Raw genomic sequence first — 26748 nt, 5'->3', positions numbered from 1 at the left:
TATTTAGAATGTGTGCAAGGTTGAGTATGTTGAATCTAGTTTGCATTAATACGATCTCTAATGGATGATTTAGTTGACACAATGAAATAAAATGGCGATAGTATTCAGTGTGGGGCAGATGGCCTGTCACAGCCAGATTTGGGAGACCAGTAGCTTTGTTGTTTCAAGGAAAGCGGTAAAATTTGACTTTCGTGGTTATTTAGTCCGACAGAGGGACGCAGTATAACTCTATGGGGACACAAGAGTAGGACCCGAAGGTATCTCTGCATGGAGGTGGCGCTTATGTCATGGCTAAAATACTGAACTGCACACACCAGCATGATGCACTGGCTGCCTACATCCATGATGCACTGCCTTCTTGGTGCACTGCCTACAACATCCATGGTGCACTGCCTTCTTGGTGCACTGCCTACAACATCCATGTTACACTGCCTTCATGATGCACTGCCTACAACATCCATGATGCAATGCCTTCATGATGCACTGCATGCCTACAACATCCAAAGAAAACTAACACTAGCATGATGCACTGCATTCAGCATCGTTTACCTTCTGTTTATTTATCATAAAAGTCTGTATCCAAATATCCCATTTCTTGGGACGATGCAAATGAATGTGAATGGAATGGAATTATTTCATTTAATTATAAATATGACAGACATCATGGACAGACATCAACATGAATAATCAACATCAGGTGAGATTGAGCTAACTGTTAAGTTTTATTTTATTATATACATAACAGATCTACAAGCTAACAACACATCACAATTAAGGCAAGGCAACTTTATTTGTATAGCCTATATGTAGCACATTCAACAACAAGGCAATTCAACAAGCTTTACAAAAAACATCAGCAAATGAAAGGAAGTAAGGGTAAATCTAACACAGCTATAAGGACTGCATGGACAGCGGGGGCCCGTCTAACACATAATCCTTTTTTTCAGCACCAAACATTGACAAGCTTTATGTTGATGCTGATCTTCCTTTTCCAGCAGCAGTGGGGTCATCACTCGAGACACACTTGTTGATGATCATGCTTGTCGCCAACTCCTTAAGGCCCTCAAAGTTGGCATACAGATACTCCTTGTACCAATACCACTCTTTGGGAGACTGACACGCACGCACCACACACACACACACACACACACACACACGATTATTGAGTGTGTGAGATTTAAAGACACAACAAGTCATACAACTTAAATGACAAAGTTAAAACTTGCATCACTGCAACTACAGGAAAATATGTTAGAAAAGGTGAAAATGATACCATACCTTTATGGAATTGAGGTCTGTGTCTCTGCTCTCTGGCCAGCGCTGATAAAGAAACATAAATATTCATGGTCAGCCCTCTCCAGTAAAAATCTCAGCAGAACATTGCTGGTTGCTGCAGTCTAACCAAAAAAAGGTATGTGTATTATTAAACATGATAAGAACTCAAGTCTCATCCAGCTCCCATGCATGAATAATAAAAAGTGCTTCTTTATTAATGGTTCTTCAATGAAAGGGTTTATTACCCAAGCTGGAGGGAGTCATGGCTTTCAAGGAAAACATATTTTTGCGATACACAGCTGTGACCCCAATTTGGTTAACCGGTCTCTTGACTGCAACGCACCAGACAGGATCATTATGCAAATTCTTTCACACGTGATGTGACAAACATAAACCAAAGCATCCAACCTGGCGATGAAAGTTGATGGCATAAATCAAGAATGCAGGATGGTGGCTTAGGTCAAAATCGGGCACTTTGCCTATGGACAGCTGTTCTTGTGATATCGGCAAGTCCATGCCCGTCTTAAACTGCTTGATGTTCCACAGGCAGTTGAACATGCATAGGGCATAGTAGTTGAACTCCTGCCACGTCTGACGGCTGATGTGAACGTCCTGTTTAAAAAAAAAAAAAAAAAGGAGTGAGAAAGGGAGGAGGAAAGCAGCGTGAGGGAACAGACAGAGAAGGTTCTAATTAAACCACTCAAGTTAGTGTGTCTATGAATTTCACCAAGGCGTTTACTGGGCTCATCTTTCTTCATAAGAAGTGCTGACATTTTCATTTGAGCGGCATCTACTTAAGCTAATATCTATCCATCAATCGTTTATTAACGGCATGTCTAGATCAGTACAAAATGAACTACGATTGGAGGGTTTTACATTTACAAACCAGTATATCTCTCACTCACACACACACACACACACTCAGTTGGTGTAGACTTTGACTACCTAGAAATGTGCTATAGATATTGTATGCATTATTAAAGCTAACTATGCCAATATAACAAGCAGCATTTTGATTAAGTGACAGAAGTCCTAATACACAGTTCTCTCCGATTAAAAAGGTTTTATACAGTTCTTTCCTATAAAAATGGTTTTATTCAGCCTTCCTTAAACTATGCATGTTTATGTAGAAATTAAGTTACACAGAAAGAAAATAAGTTATGACCTTTGTCTGTCGCTCTTGTTCCTTGGCTGCAGTCAAGTTCATCTTGTACCTGAAGAAACCAAGTGCATTTATTATCAACAAAGAGCAATACAACATATTTTCTCTGTTAGGCACATTAAACTCTAGATTTCACAGGCCTTTCCTCCACTCACTAACCATATTCAGGCACACAACATTGTCAGAACGACCATAAAATACAGTAAGTTTCAGCACTAGCACATGTACTAGCACAAGCACATGTGCTTGTGCTAGTCTTGTTCTGATAAATGTCATGTAAATGTTTACAATCTATGCAAAATAGTTTTACCAAGGTTACACCATAAATACTGCTCTTATTCAGCATATATTAAAGGCAGGAGAGTGCTTAAGTGCAGTGCTTCTTGGACTCTCATCATCATAAATCATAAATGTCAGATGAGGAAGTTTGACAGCCATTTCTGATTTCAAATCCTTTTCAGCATCAAATATGCATGCATAAGTGGTATTTAACAAGCAGTGTTTCGTGCACAATATGGAACCAACAGGCTCTGGAATCAACATTGAACCTGTGTGTGGCCTGAATTGTGCATATTTCTATTGATTCGCCCAAATCAATACATGCGAGTGATTCCCGCACACATTTACAGTGATGTTATTAACATAATTATGAATATACATGTGAATGCAGGAACAACTGGACGAAGTGTCACGTTAATTCCAGAAGGCTGTGGCCCTGGCTAGATCATAGTTATGAGAGTATGACGAGCAGTTTTCAGTGTGAAATTTAAAGTGTTGAAATTAACATATTTTAACCCATTGATGCCTCAGGACGAATCTGGGAACGCCTTCTAGGGCCTGACCTAAGGTTTCTGAAAACCTTCTAATTCTGATGATTTTTCTTTTTTAAATAGTTATGTTGCTACATGTATAGCAATAGCTGATGAGACAGAGCGGCATCAAGGGTAGAACAACGTATACATTGCACCAGGGATCAATGGGTTAAAGGGGAACCGCTCCGGAAAACCACCAGACCCAGAAAGCACTGGTGCAAAAACAATGATGACAATAACATTGTTAAAACCCTGGTTCCTGAAGCCCGATTTATACTTTGTTGCAACAGAGCATAAAATCAGACAGATAACAATGAAAGTAAATGGCACAAATTAAAGTAACAGTGCCAATGCTCTGGATCCTAAGCAGATGACAGCAATGTTACCGATGGTGAAGAATCAGCCAAAAGACAAGATTTAGCCTAACTGGGTCACAATTATATCCATGGCAAGTGAGCAAAGACTGATGATCTCATGTGAGCATTTTATTTTTGTATAACATTAGGTGAATATGAAGCAGAGTGGAGGAGACTGCAAGTAAAGTAAAGCGTGGAAAGCCACCATGAAAAAGAAAAAAGAAATGACATCAGTCTGTGTACACTTGCCATCAGGAACGTTGTAAAATATACATTAAAATATAGTTCATTAAATTCCTGATGCCAACCAAGGGAGTAAAAACTGCTGTCTTGTGAGCAGTTTGCAGGGCTTAAAGCCAAAATGATTTTTGCAATTGCACCGATATCATTAAATGACCCCTATGAAATCCTCAGGACTGAAATCCATCCCCAGGACTGAGAACTTTAAGACCCGAGTTTGATTATCATATTTATATCTAATGTGCAGACTATATTTTCTTATGTTTCAACAAAGTTGTACATGAAGCAGAGGATGAAGAGTACAAGAATAAAGCATGAAGACAAGAGTGCCACCATAAGAACCACTAGGTAAAAGTAGAAAGAGGCATAGTTAGAAACCCTGAGTTGGAGTAGAGCAACGCAAAGCAATGCAATCAGAGGTAATAATAAGGCAACGTATGACCTTAAGTTAAGCTCACAAGTAATACCTCTTCTCTCACCCCAAAGTGGATGAATCCATCCCCATTTGAAGCATAAGGCGGGAATTCCCCATTAAAAAATGCTTTTCAGGCCTGCCTACATGTGTGGTGACAGCAGGTCCTGACCTGTACATGATGTGGGCCATTTTGTCCACGCTGATGGGGTCTGTACAAAGCAGGGCTGGATAGAAAACCCCTTTTGGGGGCATTACCACCAGGGGGAGCCCATACTTCATAAAGATGTCACACACCTAGAAGAGAAGAAAATGTTCAGGATTCATGCATGTACATAAAAAGATGTTAGGCCTACCATAAAAACCAATCACACTGAAGCTGTTTTTATAGGCATGGTTTTACAGAATTATGTAGAAGCATCGTACTGAGTAGAGAACAATCAGTTACCATCTCATAGAAGTCCAGGGAAATGCTGAGGAGCAGGGCATGACAGTGCTCAAGCTGCAGTCCCAATGAGCACAGGCGGCCCACAAAGTTAAGCACCTCCATCACAGAATTCTTGAATGCTGACAACGTCATGTTCCTTTGGAAGAGAGCAGAATGGATAGTCAGATTTTCTGTTTATTAAAGAGCTGGAGAGACTGGGAGACCCCCGTTACTGAACAAACATATAGCAATGATTACCATCAGAATATAGTGCCTTAACCTTAAAAAAAATAAAGTTTTGTTTTAAGCAAAACGTGAAGGTAATAGCCTGCCCTAAATGGTATTGTTGAAGAGGCTTGTGCTCAAACTACCAATGAAGTGCCAATTTTGGGAGAAATAGTTAACTATTATGTCAATAATAAAAGTATTTTCACAGCATTGCACCCACTGCCGCACTAGTTTTTCTTTCTTTAGGTGCACAGTGACATGGTCTTTTTTTGGATTACCCATCTCAAGAAAGTCTTTGCAAGATGAATTTCATACCACACTGAAATGAATGCAATTCCACAGCTTCCTCAATAACCAAACAAACTGTATAAATGGTCAGTAAAAGTATAATGTTAAGTAGCTAGCATACTGTGAATCATAGTCAGGCTAAACATGCCAAACCACCAGTAGTGTCATTTAAGGAGAGCACAGCTGTGCAATTTCCACTTCTCATGCCTGAGCTGTTGTGCCACTGGCAGCCGGGGGCATGTTTGTAAATGTGAGAATGAATACAAAATCTTTTTGTGTCCTTGGTTACGGGTTCGGTATTATCAGATTACTCATACTGTTGAGCAGAGGCGAATACTTCTTATAACTGTCATGGGTGCCTCCCCTCCCACCGCATCGGGGAGAAAAAAAACCATTTCAGTTCACAACAAACACATGATTCACTCATGACTTGTTTCAGCATCTTGTTGCAACATAACAGTAGTAATGAATGAATCAACAGTAAAGTAAAGAATGAATGAATGTCTATTGTAGCATTAATTGTGGTGGTTGCTTATTCACGTACCACCATATTCGCATTTGAATGCCTGTTCTGTAAAAGGGGACAGGCAGCGCCCACCCCCCAGTGGCCCCCACCCCTGTAAAGGTGTGACTATGTGACAAAACGACAGTCATGGGGGAGGGGAAGTTCAGGGGTGCATATTTACTTGCGCAAGCAGAGCGCGCAAGTAATGTTTTCGCCCGGTCTCTTCCGCCGTGACAGCTGTCCCGCCATTTGATGTTTATGCAGAAAAACATCAAATCTGTGCCCGTTTTGCTGGGACCAAATGACCACAAATGACCATATTTCTTACGTCATCATTTAGAGCTAGTCATACGTATACTATATACATAATCAGTAAAAATAAAATAGCAAATTGTGCCTGATCTGCTGCGACCAGAGTACGTGGTGTGTATATGTATGACTAGCTCTTAATGATGACGTAAGAAATATGGTCATTTGGTCCCAGCAAACCAGGCACAGATTTGCTGTTTTCTTGCATAAACATCAAATGGCGGGACAGCTGTCACGGTTTTTGGCGCAAAGTAACCACAGTATAGCCTACCGCTAATCAACTTACAACTACACACTTTATACAGTATAGAGTATAGAGTATATGTATACGTATATAGTATATGCCTATATATACTATATATATTTCTTACGTCATCATTTAGAGCTAGTCATACGTATACTATATACATAATCAGTAAAAATAAAATAGCAAATTGTGCCTGATCTGCTGGGACCAGAGTACGTGGTGTGTATATGTATGACTAGCTCTTAATGATGACGTAAGAAATATGGTCATTTGTGGTCGTTTGGTCCCAGCAAACCAGGCACATATTTGCTGTTTTCTTGCATAAACATCAAATGGCGGGACAGCTGTCACAGTTTTTGGCGCAAAGTAACCACAGTATACCGCTAATCAACTTACAACTACACACTCTATATAGTATATATGTATACGTATATAGTATATGCCTATATACTATATATATTTCTTACGTCATCATTTACAGCTAGTCATACGTATACTATATACATAATCAGTAAAAATAAAATAGCAAATTGTGCCTGATCTGCTGGGACCAGAGTACGTGGTGTGTATGTATGACTAGCTCTTAATGATGACGTAAGAAATATGGTCATTTGTGGTCGTTTGGTCCCAGCAAACCAGGCACAGATTTGCTGTTTTCTTGCATAAACATCAAATGGCGGGACAGCCGTCACGGTTTTTGGCGCAAAGTAACCACAGTATACCGCTAATCAACTTACAACTACACACTCTATATAGTATATATGTATACGTATATAGTATATGCCTGCTTTGCTGGGACCAAACGACCACAAATGACCATATCTCTTACGTCATCATTTAGAGCTAGTCATACGTATACTATATACATAATCAGTAAAAATAAAATAGCAAGTTGTGCCTGATCTGCTGGGACCAGAGTACGTGGTGTGTATATGTATGACTAGCTCTTCACCCAAACTTATATAGATAGAAACTTGAATCATACTTAATAATACTAGGTGTTTATATGCATAAAGTAGGTAGGTAGCAAATAGTTACATCTAAAAATAATACATTTCAAACGTTCCTTCACAGAGATTTGACAGTTTACAGCGGTCGAAAGGACTTGCGCGCTCTGCTTGCGCACTAGTTGGCCATTTATGGCCTACTAGTGTGCAACAAGCAAGTATTCACTCGACAGAGTGCAGTTCTAGTTGTGTTCCTATTTTCCTATGTTCCTATTTTAGGTGCTGTTGAGGACTGAATGCTGAGCAGCCAGGAACAATCAACCACAGCAATTAACTAGAAATGCACTCTGTCGAGGTGCCAACTTGTGCACAAGTACTGCAGAGCGCACAAGTACTGCTACTAACTAATGTCAATTACAACTGCTGTTCTAAATGCTTTAGACCCGTTATTGACCTTAAGTTATACCATACCAACCTTGAACCGTACCATAGTTGCGTCACCATCAACAGCCAATAAGGGGCCACCATTCTTTTTTTTTTCTAAATTTTTATCCCACGATTTTGTAACCCAGTTTTCTTTTCACCCAGTGCCAATTATCTAATGTAATCCTGGGCGCTACACTTCCTCTGCCAACCTGGGGGGGGGCAGCGGACTGACCTCATGCCTCCTATGCATGAGGAGTCCAAGCTGCTTCTTTTCACCTGACAAGAGGGGAATTTCCCCGCCAGGATGTAGCGCGTGGAAGGGACACGTTATTCCGACCAGTTCCTTTCCCCTCCATCAGGCGCCCCAGCTGGCCAGGGGGAGGTGGGGCCACCATTCTTTACAAGAATGGTGGTCCCTTATTGGCCGGTGAACACTGACATGCATACATACCCAGCCGATTGCAGTACTTGCACAAGTAATAAGGCATAGGTCTGAAACAACAGGTTCAATCATTTACAAAGGAATAGCTCCTCTCTGACTAAGAGATGACTCACTTGGGGTTATCATGACTGTGGAGGCTGAGGTCCAGACTGTTGCTGTCGGCGACGGCATACACCGAGTGCCAGGTCAACCACCTCTGAAGCATGTTTTTCAGACTGTCAATCACACCGCACTAGAGACACACACACACACACACACACACACACACACACACACACACACAGTGATCACAGGTTACACACACTCAGAAGATGGAAATAGGCACAATTATGGGCCTGATTCATTAACGCGTTTCCGCTGATATATTGCCGTGACGCTGGCGGAAAGGCATTTACGTGGATTTCCCACATTAATTTGGAATTCATGGAAATGGCCGTGAACTTGACGCTGTCTTTGGTTGGTCGGAAATTCCGCTAAATGCTACGGGAGCTCTTTAGGTGGCGGAGAAATTTGCGGAAGCATACACTAGCGTATAGATTTATTCAGAAGGCTTTAGTCTTCATGCTGAATCAATAAATTGTTCCCAAATCTCAGATAAAATATGTAGGCATGTGTCCCCAACATATTGGTCGATCAGCACATAAAAAAACTATATATATATATATATATATATATATATATATATATATAAAAGCCAAGTGCACTTGTATGCCTAAATGCATGCATTCTAGAGGCAAGTTAGCCTATAGAGTCCCATAAGGAAACTGCCCCTGCAAGCCCCGACACTTTTTTTTTTTTTATTAGGATATTTCTATAGCATGCCATGCGCGATTGCGCTGCTCACTTGACAGCCTTCTCTAGGCTACTCGCAGTGCAACGCGTTGTGAGCTTGTAGATCGGCTCTCGCGGACTGCATGTTAAAAAACAAACTCACAATTATAATAAGAACATAGGCCTACACTCTGCATTTTGCACTGTACGAATCTAACGTTGTTTCGGTGTGTGTGTGTGTGTGTGTGTGTGTGTATAAAAAAATAGAAGACCACATTTATAGCCTAATGAATGCAGCGTGTTTGAAAGTCGGCCAGTCATATCAGTTTTAAACCAGCTCACCTCCACTCGTGAACAGGACAGACAGACAGAATTTATAATAATGTATATTGATATTGATCACATGGATGCCACACACAGAATAGTTTAACTCACTGGATAAACTCACTGGATTATAATTTCTTCAGACAAGAGGATCCCAGGCCTATAATATATTTGTATGGGCTAGGGGAGAGCGGGGTCGGTTGATGCGCATTTTACTAATCCCTCCCTACACAGAGATTAATTAATTTCAAGTAACCAAACTTTTTTGTGAACAAGATACACTTGTCCTCTCCCATTACCCCGAGTGTTTTTAAATTTTGGTGAAACGAGTCGGACGCAATCGGCAAGCAAAGTGATCTCGCGAAAGGAGGACGAAAGGATTTCGCAAGGACGAAAGATGAGGAAGTGAGCGCGAGATCACTTTGCTTGCCGATTGCGTCCGACTCGTTTCAACAAAATTAAAAAACACTTGGGGTAATGTGAGAGGACAAGTGTATCTTGTTCACAAAAAAGTTTGGTTACTTGAAATGAATTAGTCTCTGTGCAGGGAGGGAATTAGTAAAATGCGCGCTGACCGCCCTGTCTCTCCCCCAGTCTCCGCTACTTAAAGCGTGCAAAAACACAAAAGGGTCTGTAGCTCGGTCAATCTTAGGCGGAAATGGATTATTTTTTGTCTGCGAGGCTTTCGGGCGCTGTGGAATCGAATGACGTCACCGGAAATACGCAACGAAAAGGTGTTGCATGGTATCCAGTGAAAGGTGAAACCGTCCTACCTACACAACTGACCCCGCTCTCCCCTACTGTTCTTTATCGCGCAACAGTGTCGAGGGCCCATGCAGCCCCCCTCCCTCTCTCGTCTCTCTCTCTCTCTCTCGCTCTCTCTGAAAAGACGACTTTTGCATTGACATATCCGATATTTTAAATATCGGATATGTTTTACCTCTGCAAAGGTGTGAGTGAGCACCCGCCTTGGTCCCGAACTTAATTAAATAAATTATAATTATATTGCTTCAGCGGAGCACGCAACGTTGCAAGCTTGGATAGCAGTGACCGCGGCTGTGATCTCAGACAAACTGCTGTCTGCTGAGTCATGCTTGAAGCCTTTTATGGTATGAAATTGGGCGTGGATCAATGCAGATGAGGTTGTCGGGTGCTTTTCCGATCACTTTGCACCCGCTGCATTCAGTATGACATACACCTGCGATACACCTGCGCACCTGTGGTACACACCACTCTCTGAATAACACGTCATCTCAACGTAGCTTGATCGGACGGATAAATACGATATCTGTTTCCACCACCGTTACACTCTGGCGCATTTCGTTTTTGAAGAATCAGGACCAATGAGTATCTAATTAATTCAAAGATGGCAGCCAGCATCATCTTCTTGCCTTGCCCATTACTTGCCTTAAAAAACACCGTGGAGGTACAGAACAGCTGCATGATGGGCTCAAACAGAAGCTGCTTCATATCTGTGGCAGAGGATAGAGGATTACACATGCATGCAATGAAATATAATTCAATATGTGCAACCCCCAGTGTGCATGTGGCAGCATATATATATATATATATAATATATATATATATATATGTCAAACGAAGCCACCGGGTGGGAACCTCATGTATGTCCAAAACAGTTTGGGATTTCAAAGTAGTAAAACAAAAGAGCTGATTTACAAGGTCACAACACGTCACAGCGTTGGGAGGCGGCTTACAGTTCTCCTTTTGCTACTTTTGTGTGACACTGCAGTATGATGAAGTATAGCATTCATTTAGTCCTTAGATGCTCCATGTCTGTGAGCATGCTCAATTACTGTATATGTAAACACAAAGTCATAACTTAGTAGATATGTGATAGATACGTAGATATGTGGACATATAATAATAATGAATTGCATTTTTATAGAGCTTTTCCAAGTGCTCAAAGCGCTTTACAATGGTTCATTCATTCATACATTTGGAAGTGAAGCGACGAACAGTCGACGCCAGCATCCTCACTTCCCACATTCACACCAATGGTGGCAAGCTAGCACCGACCAACTCATTGGAGGCAAGTGGGGTTCAGTGTCTTGCCCATTCGGCATGTGGACAGGAGGAGCCGGGATTCGAACCGCCGCCCCAGGAATCATTGGACGACATGCTCTACCTCCTGAGCCACAGCCGCCCCAAACACTATAGAGCAGGGTTCCCCAATTAATTTTCCTCAAGGGCCATATTTTGACTAGCGTACCAGGCTGGGGGCCGAGTCTGCACGCGCGAGGTCGAGGTCTTGCCCTGAAAATTCATTTTCAGGGCAAGACCCCATTTGAAAAGGATGCCCAGTTTGACATGCATAGGCTACTGACCCCCATTTAATGCCATTTATATCTGGGACCCTTAAAAAAAAAAAGAACTTTTATTTTATTTTAATTCTTTCATGGGCCACAAGGGGGCGCTCTGTGGGCCGCAAATGGCCCGCGGGCCGCCTATTGGGGTACCCTGCTATAGAGCATACATGTGCCTGACACAGAGGTAAGACAACAGGTAAGAGTGGTGGAGTAGGGCAGCAACTCACGGGACATGGGAACCACAGGGTAGAAGCTCAGCAGACGCAGGATCTGTGGGCGGAGGTAGGAACCATCCCAAACGCTGAGAAAACGGTTGAGAAAGATCTCTGTGCTGGAGAGACCCTCCTGGGTGAGTAAAAAGACAGGGGATGAAAAGAGACATGGGTGTGAAAGTTTCATTTTGTCTCCTGACACATAGTGTCAACATTGCCATGACTGCTGACGGAGACGGGACACGTTCATTGACATAATACCCGGTATTATGTTTTAATTTCGCTGTACTTTTGGGGTACCCAGCCCCCCCCAAAAGAGAGAGGCAAGCAGACAGACTAGTCGCCGAATGAATGCAGCCACTAGTAGCCAGTAGTGCACTAATGCAGTTTTACAGCAAAACATTTCACAATGTGCTCTATAAAATCACAGTAGAGAGATGAACAATAAAGAAAGAGTAATAATAGTAATAATAGCACTAATAGTGCACTAATGCAGTTGCCAGTTTTACAGCAAAATATTGGGGGTATTTTGTTTTAATTTTGGTGACCGATTTGTGGGTCGAATAAATATTCCTTTATTTCCGTTTCCTACAATTTATGTAATTATTATTTTAAACGGAAGGGAAACAAATCAAAATGTTTTAGAAAGAAAATCTAACATTTTTTAAAAAGAACAACATTACAACATTTTGTGTCCCTGGGAGACTCCCTTTGGGGTCTCAAGCTTAACTAATCGTTTGGGAACCACTGCTCACCTGGAGGAAGCTCTGCGCGCTCAGCAACCGCTCTAAAAAATGCACAGCATCTTCTGAACTGGATGGATCTTCATTGCATAAAACTTCTAAAAATATAGGGAAATAAAGGTTTTTAAAGGTTAAATTGTGGAGGGAAATTATATTTATATATAAAAATAAAACTATACAATTAAATGAAAGAAAACAGCAGTCAGTCATTGATTCTGTAAACTGCTCGACAGTGTGAGCCCCCCCCCCCCCCCCCCCCCCCCCTAAAGTGAACCCCTTCCATCAGAGTTTCTTATATATGCCAAGCACAGGTAATGTTGTCTGGGGTTCATCTCAGGGTGAGATTGCATTGGTGTTTCACTTTCTGACAGAGAATGTTACGTTACGTTTTACAAGTCTGTCCCCAGTACTCCCTCTCTGAGCTACTACCTACCTTCAAGGGCATTCCCTACCCAGGCGTTGAGGCGATAGTAGGCTTTATCATCCTGTACGCAATCCAGGTAATGCAGCGCCAGATGGGAGCCCAGTAGAGAGCCGATCTGAGCTGGCAGCTGACGGAAGGATGTAGTATAAACAAACACCATGAATGCTGTTAAAAAGCTAGCCAGTACAGTCGACGCAGAGCATCCACAAAGATCACATTTTTAAAAACTCTCGCTCTGGAGCTCACAGATAAACACACATACTGAACATGCACAGGCCAGAGCACAAAGCTTTTCCATGTTTTACTGTTTTTTTCCCACCTTGATGTATATTTGTATCTCTATATACCGGTACTATCTTTGACGATTTTGTGCACTTTTATTTGTGTTTATGTTATGTAAAGCACTTTGGTCAACTCTGTTGTTTTTAAATGTGCTCCATAAATAAAGTTGGATTGGATAGGATTGGATAACAGGATGTTGGCCCGTTTTGGTCCCTCCTCTTCCAGTTGCACAGTCTTTCGGTTTACATTCCTAACTCGACACATTGTAATAGGAGCTGTCGACAGATTCTGCTGCGGAGCTCTAGTCTGAATCTGTCATGAGAGAATACATTTGCTTATGTATGACAAGCTGTCTCGCATTGGGGACATTGTACATTGTATAGTATTTTTTGTGTATGTCAGACACAGTCCTCTCAATAATAGTGTGCAGCAGAAGCATCATTCATCTAAAATGGGAGCAACATGTGCTTTTATTGACAGGAACAAGGGTGCAGGATGACAGAACAATGATTGGAGGAATCATTGTTCTGTCATCCTGCACCCTTGTTCCTGTCATGTCGTGGCTGCACAATTCCAGGTGGATGATCAACCGTGCAAAGCCCACCCATTAGTCTCCTATCCCATTAGACAAACCTTTCTCATCGGCCATGGAAACGGCCAAATGGTGGCGAGTTAATAATAATACAGCACAAGGCACAAACGTCATACCGCTTGAGAAGATTCATTTATCGGGTTGATGCATCTGCTGAGTAAACACACATTTATGTGGAGACCTTTTATCATGTGGTTCACTTCATAATATTATCAGCAGGTTAATGGCCATTTGTATTCTCTACTGCAATTGGATGATTGTTCCAAAAATGTGTTTTGCAAATTCCACCTGTTGGTGGCGCTATAACAGGCCAATGTGAAAAGGGTGGGATATATGTATTATATATATTTTTTTGTTCAAAACGGGCCAATCCTGCAAACTTTGAAAGCCAATGTTAGCCAATCAGGATGGAATATAAAATATCGGACAGATCTGTCTTGAACACATGACTATAGAGATACTGTGTAACAATTTGTGGGATTTTTGAATATGGACGAGTAATATCATAAAACATGTTTTACAAAAATTTGCCTCCTGGCACTAACGGGTCGTTCTGGAAAATTTGGGGGGTTCATCGTTGGCATCCAGGAAGTGTGTGCAAAGTTTGGCATCGACCGGGTTAACTGTGCCGGAGATTAGCTGTAAACAGACGGACAGACACCCACACGGACAGACACACACACACGGACAGACACACACACACACACACACTTCGGCCTGGTAGAGACAACAAGCTAAGCATAATGGGGCAGGTTTAGTGTTGACTCTAATAAACAAATAAGCCTCCCAGGCCACCTAGTAGTTTGTGTGGCAGAAGATTGTTGATGGGTCTGCCATTTACTAGTATTTAGCATTGACTGCAAGTAGCACAGTACCCCCATGTGGCCACGGTGAGCCACCACAACTACAATTGACAGGGGTCATGCCTTCTAATGGACTGGGAGGGCTCAGGGCTGTCATATTAATGTTTTATCCTGATGCCTAAATTTCCATCCACCATCTGGCCTAATTCCAGACATCTCAAAGATATTGCACCAACTTAGAAACTGGGGAGGGGGTCTGGAGGTGGATAGAGGGGAAAGGTATCGCACGCAAAAGGCAAGAGAGAATGAGATGCAGCAACTGAGAAAGTATCATAGGCAATAAGCATGGAGAAAATGAGTGAGGAACTGAGAAACAGAAAAGAGAGAACTTACTTCAATGTTGCCCAAATTATTCAGTAGTTCAGAGAAGGACTGTATCTGTATCATAGGGACAAACTTCTTCCTGTAGACGGGATCGTTCTGTGTCTCCATCTGAGCTGCGGCACATAGCACAGGCAACTCCAGGTGTGCTCGATGTTTCTGATAGAAAAACAGCACCGTTAAAGGCTAGGAACAGTTTTGAATACCCACCCTCGGTTCTTCCAGTCAAAACAGAAAAACAATCTGGCCTCCATACCCAGAGAGAGACAGAGGAGACTGTACAGGCATTGCTCTTCTGGACAGCGGCCAGTGACGTTTTCCAAGCAGAATTGTAGTTCCTAAAAGGAGCCTGACGGACCAAGCAGGAATAGATTCAAAGATTGTCCAAAGATAATGATTTAAATGGAAAAATAACATTGTAATGCAGTCAATGTACAAACCTTTTTTAATGAAATGGGGCATGGCACTAGCTCAGGGCAAAACATTTTGTAGCACGCTAGAAGGTGTAAGAGTACTGGCTGCTGACCCTGAGGAAAAAGTGTAGAATATACTAGAATATGTAAAAGCTGCTACACATTCCTGCATGTAACTGCCAGTGTGATTGATGTCTGTAATAATTACATAATTGCATGGCAGGATAAAACTTACTAACATACATTATATCAAACCAGTATGGCAATATTACATTTTTACTGTACTTTAAATTACCACCGAATTAATGCCAGCACTGATTAAAAGGAGTAATGGGCTACGTTTGATAGATATGGCTGCAAGCAGAACACACTGCGTGCAGCGCATATACTGCATTTACTTGGATGCTGAAGATAACAAGAGCTGAAAATTACATCCGATTATGAAAAGTCAATATGATGACAAGATGCTTACCATTTTATTCTGTAGCTCCAATAACTTCCTTACTCTGTAAGGCCGCACTATGTTCAGGACAAAAATAAAGAAAATAAAACGTGAATTACGGTATCTTAGTTTACAAAATTGCTGTGGGGAGATGAGATAAACAAAACAGGGCAGACTTACCACATTCTTTTCTCGTCAAAAGGCAGAGCAGGTGACAGACATAAGGCCACTGTGAAAAAAACAGCACACCTTTATATTAATTAGTCCACCTTTTAGTATCTGAAAAGGTTGCTTTGTTTTCATCTGATCGAGTTTGAGTCGTGGAGACCAATAGTCATGACTCATGAAATTACAATTGACACAGGACTGAATTGGTCTATCTGGTTGCTACAAGTGATAAACACTATAACTACCCATATTATTTGGAGGTTTGATATACTTTTGTCGTCTATACATTATACAGTATATAAACTAACAAGAAAAGTGCACTCCGAGAAGTGCATACTCCCGCCAGGCCAGGTTGCCTACTACAGGACCTGCAACATTTGGAAGGCAGTCATAGTCAATGCTTGCTGTCGGCCATTCCGGATTCCTGGTTGGTTAATAAGTTGAACAACATGCATCAATGGCCTAGCATTCCAGTCAGTGCCATTGACAGTGTCTGTATGCCCATGCCTTGCATATGGCGCACACACACACACAGTACATGTATGTAATGCTGGATAGGTTCCCCAATCTGATTTTCAAACCATGCAAAACTAAATTGTATTATTAAACATTAACTGTACACTAGGGATGCACGATAGATTTTTTGAAACCGATAGATAACTTCCTGCTTCTCAAAAAGCAGTTACACTAAAGCAGTTTTTAAACGAATAAAAAAAACTGTTGATTTAGCCATTTTTGTATTAGGAAGAAGAGCTGGACTGGATCTTCAAACAGTAAAACCAACACAAAGTTGAGATTTGCCGTACAGAATTGACATTGACATGAATTTTCGTTTGTTTATATGCTACAGGTGACTTTGAGAGCTGTTTTACTGGGCAACATAAGTCAATGAGACCATTTTGTCCTATATCAATTCTTAGTCAACGGAGCAAGATCTTGCCAAGATTTGTTGTTACAGTACATCATGGCATGGTAACTACACAACCAAAACTTTTACAAAAGTGTCTTTGTGCTTTAATACATTTTAGTAATTTCATACACCAGAATCTTAATTCACATACCAGAACTGGATCCGTCACCAAGTTGAACAGGAAGCCGTACATAGATCGAAGATGATCCTTAGAATCAATCATGTCATACATGGTCAGCACCCATTTCAAGAAAATAACCTGGAAACCACAAGCATAAACAGTTTACGACAGATACACACAGATACGGCTTGTGTGTAAAGAAATATATAGAGGTTTCCAGTTTCCACCCACCTTTTATGCAAATTCTATATAATAAAGGATGATGGATTTTCTAATAACCTATGCATTGAAGGGGAACTACGAAACATTGACACAAACATGTGGCAGGATGAAACTCAAAGATCTCTGGTTTTTGTCCAAGTAATTAAGGGGCCAAGCCTGAAGGGCCTATGGTTCTTTCAGTCAATGCTTGTATTTGACCGTTTTATTTCTTCTTCTGCCAAAGAAAATGCAGTTCTGGCATAACCGTGGCCAGTGCAGTCGGTTTTCTTGGAAACTTACAGTATATGGTAGAGGCCAGGGCTATGTCAAACAGTGAGGACGCGACCAAAGGCAAGCACGCTAGCAGATGTTTGATCAAAATAAACTTATTGTACTGTAAAAATGTCTCTTTTCCCTTCATCTGTATCCATTTTATTATAATAATATTAGTTTACTATAATTAGATTAATACACAATAATCAACACAAACACTTTAATTATAACACACCCAAATCAAATCATATTACGGCAAATTGAATCATGCGTGTTCACTCAATTATTCAATCAAAGCAAACCGCATAATAAAATATATAGTTTGCCTGTTCTACAAACATAACATAGCACAATGTACTAAAAAGATGGCTGTGTTGAAACCATTGTTAAGTTTTCACTGTCAGTGGATCAACACCAGCCAATAACATGGCCTAAATCATCACTGTGTTTTGTCATGTCTAGAGTCGCAACACAACCATCTATTATGATATTTTACAGCACCAAACATTGACAAGCTTTATGTTGATGCTGATCTTCCTTTTCCAGCAGCATGTGTTGAGACTCTGGACATGACAAAACACAGTAATGATTTAGGGCAGGCCATGTTATCTGCTATGGTGTCGATCCACTGTCAGTGAAAACTTAATGGTTTCAACATATTTAGAGTATTTTAGAGTACATTGTGCTTCATTATGACGGCACATTATGACCTACATTTTTGAGGGGCGCTGACGGCACATTATGATGTAAATTTTTGAGGGGCTAGCGCCCCTCAAAAATGCATTATTTTTGCGGGCTGCTAGCCCCTCCTATGCTTAGCTTTGTGTGTGCGTGTGTACCCCATAGCAATGATTTGATGGGCTGAGGGCTTAAAAAGTGAAGATAAAAAGTGAGGACAGAAAAGTGAGGACGCAAAAAGAGATTGGCCGGAATGTGATGTAGATGTATGATGATAAGAGTGCCCCTCACTTCAGTTCACACGAGTGTGAATTTTTATTGTGGCATCCATTGATGGACAATTGTTTTCATTATGACCACGGGTATGGTCTAAAAGTGTGAACATTTTATTGCACTTAACATTAAGAGAATCAGAAAACAATTGCCAATTTTTTTACCCGTGTAGAAATTGGTATTTTCCCAACAAATATCCAAACCACGGCACGACAAACGGCATCCTGTGGCACCACAGTGGCAGGGATGAGACACTTCAGCACACGTACCAATAAACTTGAACGGGAACCTACACAGGGCACACCACAGAGAGAAATACACAAGCAGAGAGAACGATAAAGATACCTCCTGCGAGAACAATATGTACACACCATTCAAGAAATTTGTGTATACAGTACTACTTGGGAATTGGGATGGGACGATAGTAATTATAGTTTATCATGATTAATAACGCTCACAATAATCATATTGTGGATATTTAAATTGTGGTTAACAAAAGAGGCATTTTTTTAACCCTTCAATTTTGTTAAGTCATTTATTTTAGTCCCATCCCTAGTATACAGACAATTTGACCTCCCACTTTGCTGTAGCTCCGGTGCCAAATTAATACAGAATCAGAATACAGAATGAAGCTGTGTAAAATATGGCACCAGCTGTGAGAAAACCCCATTTAAAAACAACAACTATTAAACACAGAAGAGCAGCATACCGATGCGGGAGCTCATGGTCAACTCCAGCATGACTGAGATTGCCTCCGGGGGGAGTCCTTTACTGTAGGCCACACTCTCCACCAGGGCCAGGTTATTTTCCAGCACATGGTTGCCTTGTACTAAAGTACCTGCTTCATCTATGGGGGAGCAAAGGGAAACACATTACGTCACATAGGTCATTTGACATTTGGTTGAGGTGTGAGTTAACAACAAACATGTTGGGCAACAAAATGAGTTTCAGAAATTGGAACGTTACTTGCACCAAACTTCTTTGACAATGCTGGGCACCCTCTAGCCCTACAAGCAGAACCCAATGATACTGAAGTTTCTGACATTTTTGACGACCCAGATAGCATGGGGTCCTGTTCCATCTCTACCCTGCCACCTGGTACGCGGACATAAATAAAACATAAACACCGTGAATATGGCCCGTCTGCGCTCTTTTAGGACTTTTTTCGTGTGAGGGCTTCTGAATGTGTGAAGTATAAGTACCTATACATACCGCTGCGAATATCTCCTGTGGCGCGGAAGCCGTTAAGTATTTTTAATCTTTGTTTGACCGATTTGGTCGCTTTGATTCTTCTTTTCCTTCCTTGTTTATTGACACCTCATTGTACCGCCTATCTGGCTAGCTAGTGGCGCTATAGCTCTGACAGAGCAGATCAGAGGCAGGAACGTAGCCAGCACAAGCCAACCGCACATCGGGAGGCGGTACAATGAACGGTAAATAAACAAGAAGAATCCAAGCTTCCAAATCGGTCAAACATAATTAAAAATACTTAACGGCTTCCGCGCCACAGGAGATATTCGCAGCGGTATGTATAGGTAGTAGGTACTTATAGTTCACGAATTCAGAATAACTCAAACAAAAAGAAGCCGTCAAACGCCGCAGATACGATGTTACTGAGCATATTTATGCCCGCGTTCCAAAATTCCCATACGAAAATATAGATACGTACAGGGACCCTACATAAAGTGACATCCAAATTTCAGAAAAGGTTTATGGAGGGTTCCGAGAGGGGCTAGGCACCCTCTATACTGGAAATTACATCTACTTTTTACAGTAGATGTACATCTAATTTTCTGAAAACAATCTTCTTTTATCTGACAGTCTAAGGTTGATTGTAATCGTCAGGTATAAAGCCAAACACACGTGCGCGTACCCAGCTTACCGTTTTTTGTTTCGTTTTTTTAGCCAGCTGGACTAATGGAACATCCTACTCAACACTCTAGTCTAGTCCATAGCCTTTACTGCGCTTTCTGCCGTTGCGGCATTAGAGCTATGGAACAGAGCATACTCATAGTAAGCTATACAAACTGTTGGGAGAAACAAGTTGTCAACTTGGTTAAGCTATATCACAATATTTATAAATACGTGCATGTTTATAAAGCATGCACAGTGACGGATTAACCCCTCTCAAGGCCCTGGCGCTTCACCAAATCAAAAGGCCCCTACTGATTCAGCCAATTAATTAATTAATTAACATGCATGCATTTAGCGCATATCCACTACTGCCTGCGCTGCCCGCTGGCAGCCTGGCACACAAGACAGTAGGAACTGCCACACTGGGCAGTGGGCACAGCTTTTCCAACTTCAGTCTCTGCTAAACTAACTGCAATTTTCCCGAAAAATAATTAGCCTATATCTACAAGCTCCATTAGCAGGCAGCAGCATGTTTTGTCTAAATTCTAAATCTTTGTGGCCAACAAATGTAGCTACATTTGCAAACAGTGCTGTTGACCATGTTGTTACATGGTCCATATAACGTGTGCACAGTGCACCAACAGACAATGCCAATATGCTATATTAATATTAGAACGTTTTAAAAACAGATTAATTATTGACGACAATGCAACCTGTGGGTGCAACGTCACTGAAAACTTTCATAATAGCAATTAAATTAATTTACTCACGAGTGCTGGAATCGTGAAATGGAGGATGTAAAAACACACTTTTGTTGCATTAGAGCAGGGTAAATTTAAGCAATAATAAGCCACGAGAGGTCTCAGGTTACCGGGTATTTTACTGTACCTATAGTCTCGTACCAGGCCCTGCAAGCTTCGGGCCCTGGCGCTTAAGCTCCACCTAGTTCCATTGTTAGCATGCACGTATACGGTAGACCCCTTAGTAATAGTTATAAAGCAACCATCGTGTCCCAACTCACAATTTGTGAAGTAGTTCATCGCCACTATAAATGGATCGTCCTTCTTTCTTTTTTCCATTTCTCTGCTTCGAACACTTGATCGCTTCGCCATAGTTAAAGCAAGGCTTGGCAGGTGGCACTGACCACAGTCAGGACAGACTGAGCACATTTATAGACAGCAGGGCCATTACCCAGCTGCTGGGAACCAATGAGGAATAAGGGGCAGGTCCAGGTAGGACCCGTCATGATTGCAGCCACCTGCTTTCAATTGACCAGTCAAGTCATCAGCACCACACCCATTCTCTAATTCACATTTTTATGTACATACATTGTACTCTACTAGGCTGCAGTAAGGCACAGTACAATGCAGTGCAGCCAGTGAGTAGTCCACATGCACTGCACTTGCCTAGTAGTCTGTGGCACAGTGCCAGGCAAGTTGTGTTGTTTCTTCAGTACAACCTGTCTCCCAACCCCAGAGAAATGCTACAGAATGACCTTTTTCTCTCTCTCTATCTTTGTCATTAGGACAACTACATACACATATGTTTTTTTATTTGCTACCCTTAGCTGTATTTATTTTTCTCTATACATGTCCAGCAGTGTGTCTTTACAAGTTGATTGACAACTGAATTTCCCCCAAGGGACACACACACACACACACACACACACACACACACACACACACACACACACACACACACACACACACACACACACACACACACCCACCCCCACCGCCACACACACACACTACAATGAATGAATGTAAGGCTTTATTCATTGACAGCAAAATTGTAAAATCCAATTCCTTTAACAAGTAAATATAACTTTTGGGCTAGTAGAGGACACCTGAGGCACTGCACCGGTTGTCCTTTCAGCTCTATAACCTGTAGTGTAATGTAGTAATTCTAATTGAAATGATCTAGGCATTTTAAGGAAAAGTATTCACTGATTTGCGTCGCCATTGCACATGTAGCAGGATTTTTGAGGATATTTATATTACAACTATTCGGTTATTGTCTTGCGGTTAGAATGTTGTTTTCTGCACCTTTTTTAAATAAAACTGTTGATTGGGCGATTCTAAATCGATATCAGTTAGCTACAAGATTAACAAGGAATTAATGTATAGACTAAGGTATCACTCATTGGGCTATTGATTTGACTTGGATGTGTAATTGCTTTTTCTTTCAATAGTATAAGTATAATAAGTGAAATAGTTGTGTGGCTACGCGAGACTGTCGTGACCCAAAAATGGGTCCCGGCCAATATGGTTATGGACGCAAGTGAGCTGAAAGTACCTGCTGGCATTGGCTAGATGGATGTGCAACATGTAGCTTCGGCAGTGACGGCACGGCTATGACGATGAACCATCCATCCATCTTCAACCGATTATCAGGAGTCGGGTCGCGAGGGCAACAGCCCCCGCAGAGAGACTTCCCTTCTCCAGAGCAGCATTAGTAACTTCATCCTGGGGGATCCCGAGGCGTTCCAATGGCCAGCTTAAGTTATGGCAAATCTGCACAAAAAAAAGCTTACCACTAGCTTTCTTCACAGATGTGTTCATAAAGGGGTCTACTATCACAGAAAGAAATGTTCCAATCAAACTCCCTTGGGAAACTTTGTGATAGCTGCTGAAAGTTGGGGTACCATTATCAACCAATATAAGGCAAAGAATTCCAAATTTTATTATACTTTAAGTAGCATGTGACATGTCAGACTAGGGGGTTTCATGATGCTGAATCCATTCCAAGCATTAGTTTTGCACGAAAAACACTCCTTGGGATAGATTCGGCCATAGCCATTTGCCCAAATGTGCTGACCTCATCACATTTTTGTGAGGACGGCTATGGGCATTTTTAGGCAAAGGAGTTTGTTTTGTGCAAAACTAATGCAATGGATTTTTTGCCTTATATTGGTTGATAAAGGTACCCCAACTTTCAGCAGCTGTCACAAAGTTTCCCAAGGGAGTTGGGTTGGAACAGATTGTTCTGTGATTGTAGACACCTTTATGAACACATCTGTGAAGAAAGCTAGTGGTAAGCATTTTTTCCCCAGATTTGCCATAACTTGAGCTAATTTTCCCTTATTACAAGGCCAGTTTGGAAATATCATCCACCCATCTGATCCTTGGTCTGCCCCGGGGGTCTCCTTTCAGTGCGACGTGCAACGAGGACCTCCCCTTTTTTCTTTCATCCATATTTTGAAAATTCCTCTAATCTGGTGTACAGGTGATGACATGCACATTACATGCATGATAGAATCTTTCTTTCTTTATAATGGGAGAATTGGCACTCAAAGCCTAAACTGGTGACCACCAGGTGGCGCTGAAAGAGTAAATATGCCCGAACCACCATGAATGTGAGAAAGATACTGACATAATAAAACATCACCTTCGATAAACAGTTATAATAATTTCTGTTTAATTATAATCAAGAAACAATAATAACCCAGCAAAAAATCATAAATCATAATTATGAGCAAACATCAAGGTACGAATGTGATCATAGAAAGTCTCTGTCCTCGGAGAGGTCTGAACTGGGTCTGTGCCGTCAATCAAAGTGATAAGCAAAGAGTGTCATCTGCTGAATGAAAACAACAATAAAACATGTCTTTCGAGCCGTCTGCAAAAAAGCACTGTGTTACATTATTATTTTTGTCTTCCATCAAAAAAAGCATTTGTTTAAAAACAAAACAAAACAAATCCCTTCTGTTATAACACCTTAATGGATTTTTATTAATCCATCAATAAAAATGTCCCCGGTGTTTATAGCGCCTTTTACCGACGGACCGGATGTTGTCCCCGATGTGGCTGTATAGCGGCTAAGTGTAGCCAAAGAGAGTGGCGACACACTTTAATCTCGCCGCAAAGCGGGTGCCTATATGGGCTATAGTTCCAAACATTGGAACTATCCCATTGAGATGAAATGAGCACTTCCTGCATTCCATTGTTACAATGGGAGTCAACGTGTGTCGCCACTCTGTTACTATAATACTCTGGCCAAAACACTCAGATTTTTGCTCAGGACAAAGAAAAGCACATAAAAAGCATAAATAAAGTGTATTTTTTTACAGAAACAATAGTAATATTCTCATGCACCAGATTGATACTGACAAAACGATTTTGTCTGCCAAATTCATGCAATTTGAAATATAATTCAGTGTTGTATTTTTCAAGTGTCAGGCCTTCCGCTCACTTTTTGAAGTCAGTATGGCCCTTAGCCGCAATTTGCAACTCTAGATTTCTTTATAATGGGATGAATCTAGTGTTGCAATACCCTCCATTGACTCCCCAATCATCCAATTTGATTTGCGATCTGCTTGTCTTAAACGATGTTAAACTCACCAACATTGCAGCTGTAGTCCAAGCTTGAAATATCCTCTTTCAATCTGCCGAGCTTGTTTTTCATAAAAATCCACCGTAGACAATGTTATGATCTACTTTCTGTCAAGAAATTCTGTGCAGGTGATTATTTTTCTACGTGCTGGAGTTTTTACACAGTTTTTGCACACATTAAGTCATTGAAAAAAAGGCAGTCGACGACCTTTTTTCCCGTTTTAGTCGACACCATTAACACTGCAGGGCCATACCAAACAACACTAAACACAACATAAAAACATTGTTTTCATGTATAGACTATACCGTCACATTATTCATAATTCTAATCATTAGGTGTTACGCTTCACTTAGTGCAGCGTTCCAGCCTATTGTAGTTGGAAGCGCCCCCCTGCCCGGGCCCTTACATCTGACAAAAGCTGAGGCCCCCTTAGCTGCACTTGAGTGTGTGCACGAATTCTTATACTAGAAATAGAAAGCATGGCCAATCTACAAGCTTGTAAATGTGAGCTTGTAGATTGGCTATTTGTGCTGTTTTCTGGACCCATTTGGTTCCGTTAGGGTCCCTAACGGGTCCATTTGGTTCCATTTGTACACTCTCAGAGTTCAATTAACATTGACTATTAAATGCATGTCAAACTGGGGGTCCTTGAAATTAAACGTTGGTTGTTTCGGTTCAATGAATGTCTTCTTGGTCTTATAGGTGTTACGGTTTATTCAGTGTCTTATTGATCTTATGTTCTGTTACGGTTCATTTGGTGTCTTGTTGAGGAGGAGGTGTGGATTGCCTCTCTTTCATCTCAACCTTCATGTCTTCATCAGAGGAGTCGTACTGTGTGTGTCTGGTGAGAACACAAGAAGAAAACGTTAAAAATGCACAACATTCTCTAAGAGGAAAAGAGGAAGGAAAACGTCTCCTGCTTGTATTTAGGCTCTTTGGCCTGCAGATGTCACTGTACAGCCACACAGACACACAGCTTGTGTAAGTTGTGTGTTAGTTAGTAAACCCGTACAGATGTTGGACTGGTTCTGTGAAATTGTAGGGGGGTTGATTCATCTGACAAAATATTTGTGGGTGGTTAAATCCCCCCCAAACCCCCAAAATGCATAGAAAACTATGAGTAACCACTTTGAATGAGGGACGTTAAGGTTGGCAAGCAGGGCAGAGCATTATCAAGCTGCTTGGCTATTAGTATAGCCATATTCTATGGATAATAAGGGGTTAGCCTCAAACAAATTGCAACAGACACCCTTTCAACTTGTTTTGTTTCATAAATATGTTGGTAACAAAGAAATCCCAGTAGGGGAACATATTGAAAATGCTAAAATAGGTAAATCTACTGTTGATTTAGTCAACTAAATGTATTTCTATTTTGCCTTGATGCTGTCATAATGGTTAAACTTACACTTTCTGAAAATAGCCGATCTACAAGATGCAACCAAGTGTAAAATGACTGGGTATACTGGATCGCTTGTCCACTAGTCTAGTCTAGTTATTATTTGTTGACGGAATTGTCAATATATTTAGTCTTAGTTTTAGTCATCATACATAGCTTATAGTTTTCATTTAGTTTCCATTTAGTCTTCGTCAGTGGAAAAAGGTAGGCCTATTCGATAAACATTCTTTGTCATAGTATTAGTCGACAAAATCAACACTGACCAAAATAATCTATATTTGCATTCCATGTTTCTGTGAATGGCATGAGACCAGGAACACACTATGTACCTTCATATGGCAGGAGACCAGGAACACACTCTATGTACCTTCATATGGCAGGAGACCAGGAACACACTCTATGTACCTTCATATGGCAGGAGACCAGGAACACACTCTATGTACCTTCATATGGCAGGAGACCAGGAACACACTATGTACCTTCATATGGCAGGAGACCAGGAACACACTATGTACCTTCATATGGCAGGAGACCAGGAACACACTCTATGTACCTTCATATGGCAGGAGACCAGGAACACACTCTATGTACCTTCATATGGCAGGAGACCAGGAACACACTATGTACCTTCATATGGCAGGAGACCAGGAACACACTATGTACCTTCATATGGCAGGAGACCAGGAACACTCTATGTACCTTCATATGGCAGGAGACCAGGAACACACTATGTACCTTCATATGGCAGG

General features: G+C 41.3%; 2 protein-coding genes across 2 annotated transcripts in view; both read right to left on the bottom strand.

Moving 5' to 3' along the window:
• Nucleotides 1-966: 966 nt before the first annotated feature.
• LOC310858392 (centromere protein I-like) lies at nucleotides 967-21514 on the bottom strand (the record flags this gene model as incomplete). Its single annotated transcript, XM_083764501.1, has 18 exons — nucleotides 967-1113; nucleotides 1279-1320; nucleotides 1684-1887; nucleotides 2441-2489; nucleotides 4430-4554; nucleotides 4706-4841; nucleotides 8190-8272; nucleotides 10579-10643; nucleotides 11726-11843; nucleotides 12906-13004; nucleotides 14948-15094; nucleotides 15376-15462; nucleotides 15821-15867; nucleotides 15971-16019; nucleotides 17020-17127; nucleotides 18579-18703; nucleotides 19124-19261; nucleotides 21460-21514. The coding sequence occupies 18 exons, from the start codon at nucleotides 21512-21514 to the stop codon at nucleotides 967-969; spliced, it is 1824 nt and encodes a 607-aa protein (XP_083620627.1).
• A 3839-nt stretch (nucleotides 21515-25353) lies between these two features.
• Nucleotides 25354-26748, bottom strand: part of slc22a7a (solute carrier family 22 member 7a) — a gene marked incomplete at both ends in the record, with an annotated part of 14128 nt that continues 12733 nt past the window's right edge. Inside the window, one exon of the mRNA XM_083764500.1 lies at nucleotides 25354-25444. Coding sequence (XP_083620626.1) covers nucleotides 25354-25444 — 91 coding nt within the window. The remainder of the gene's footprint in view (nucleotides 25445-26748) is intronic.

The sequence above is a fragment of the Protomyctophum parallelum genome (assembly GCF_964188405.1).
Source record: "Protomyctophum parallelum genome assembly, chromosome: 5".
Classification (NCBI taxonomy): Eukaryota; Metazoa; Chordata; class Actinopteri; order Myctophiformes; family Myctophidae; genus Protomyctophum; species Protomyctophum parallelum.
This window is presented reverse-complemented; position numbering and strand designations above follow the sequence as displayed.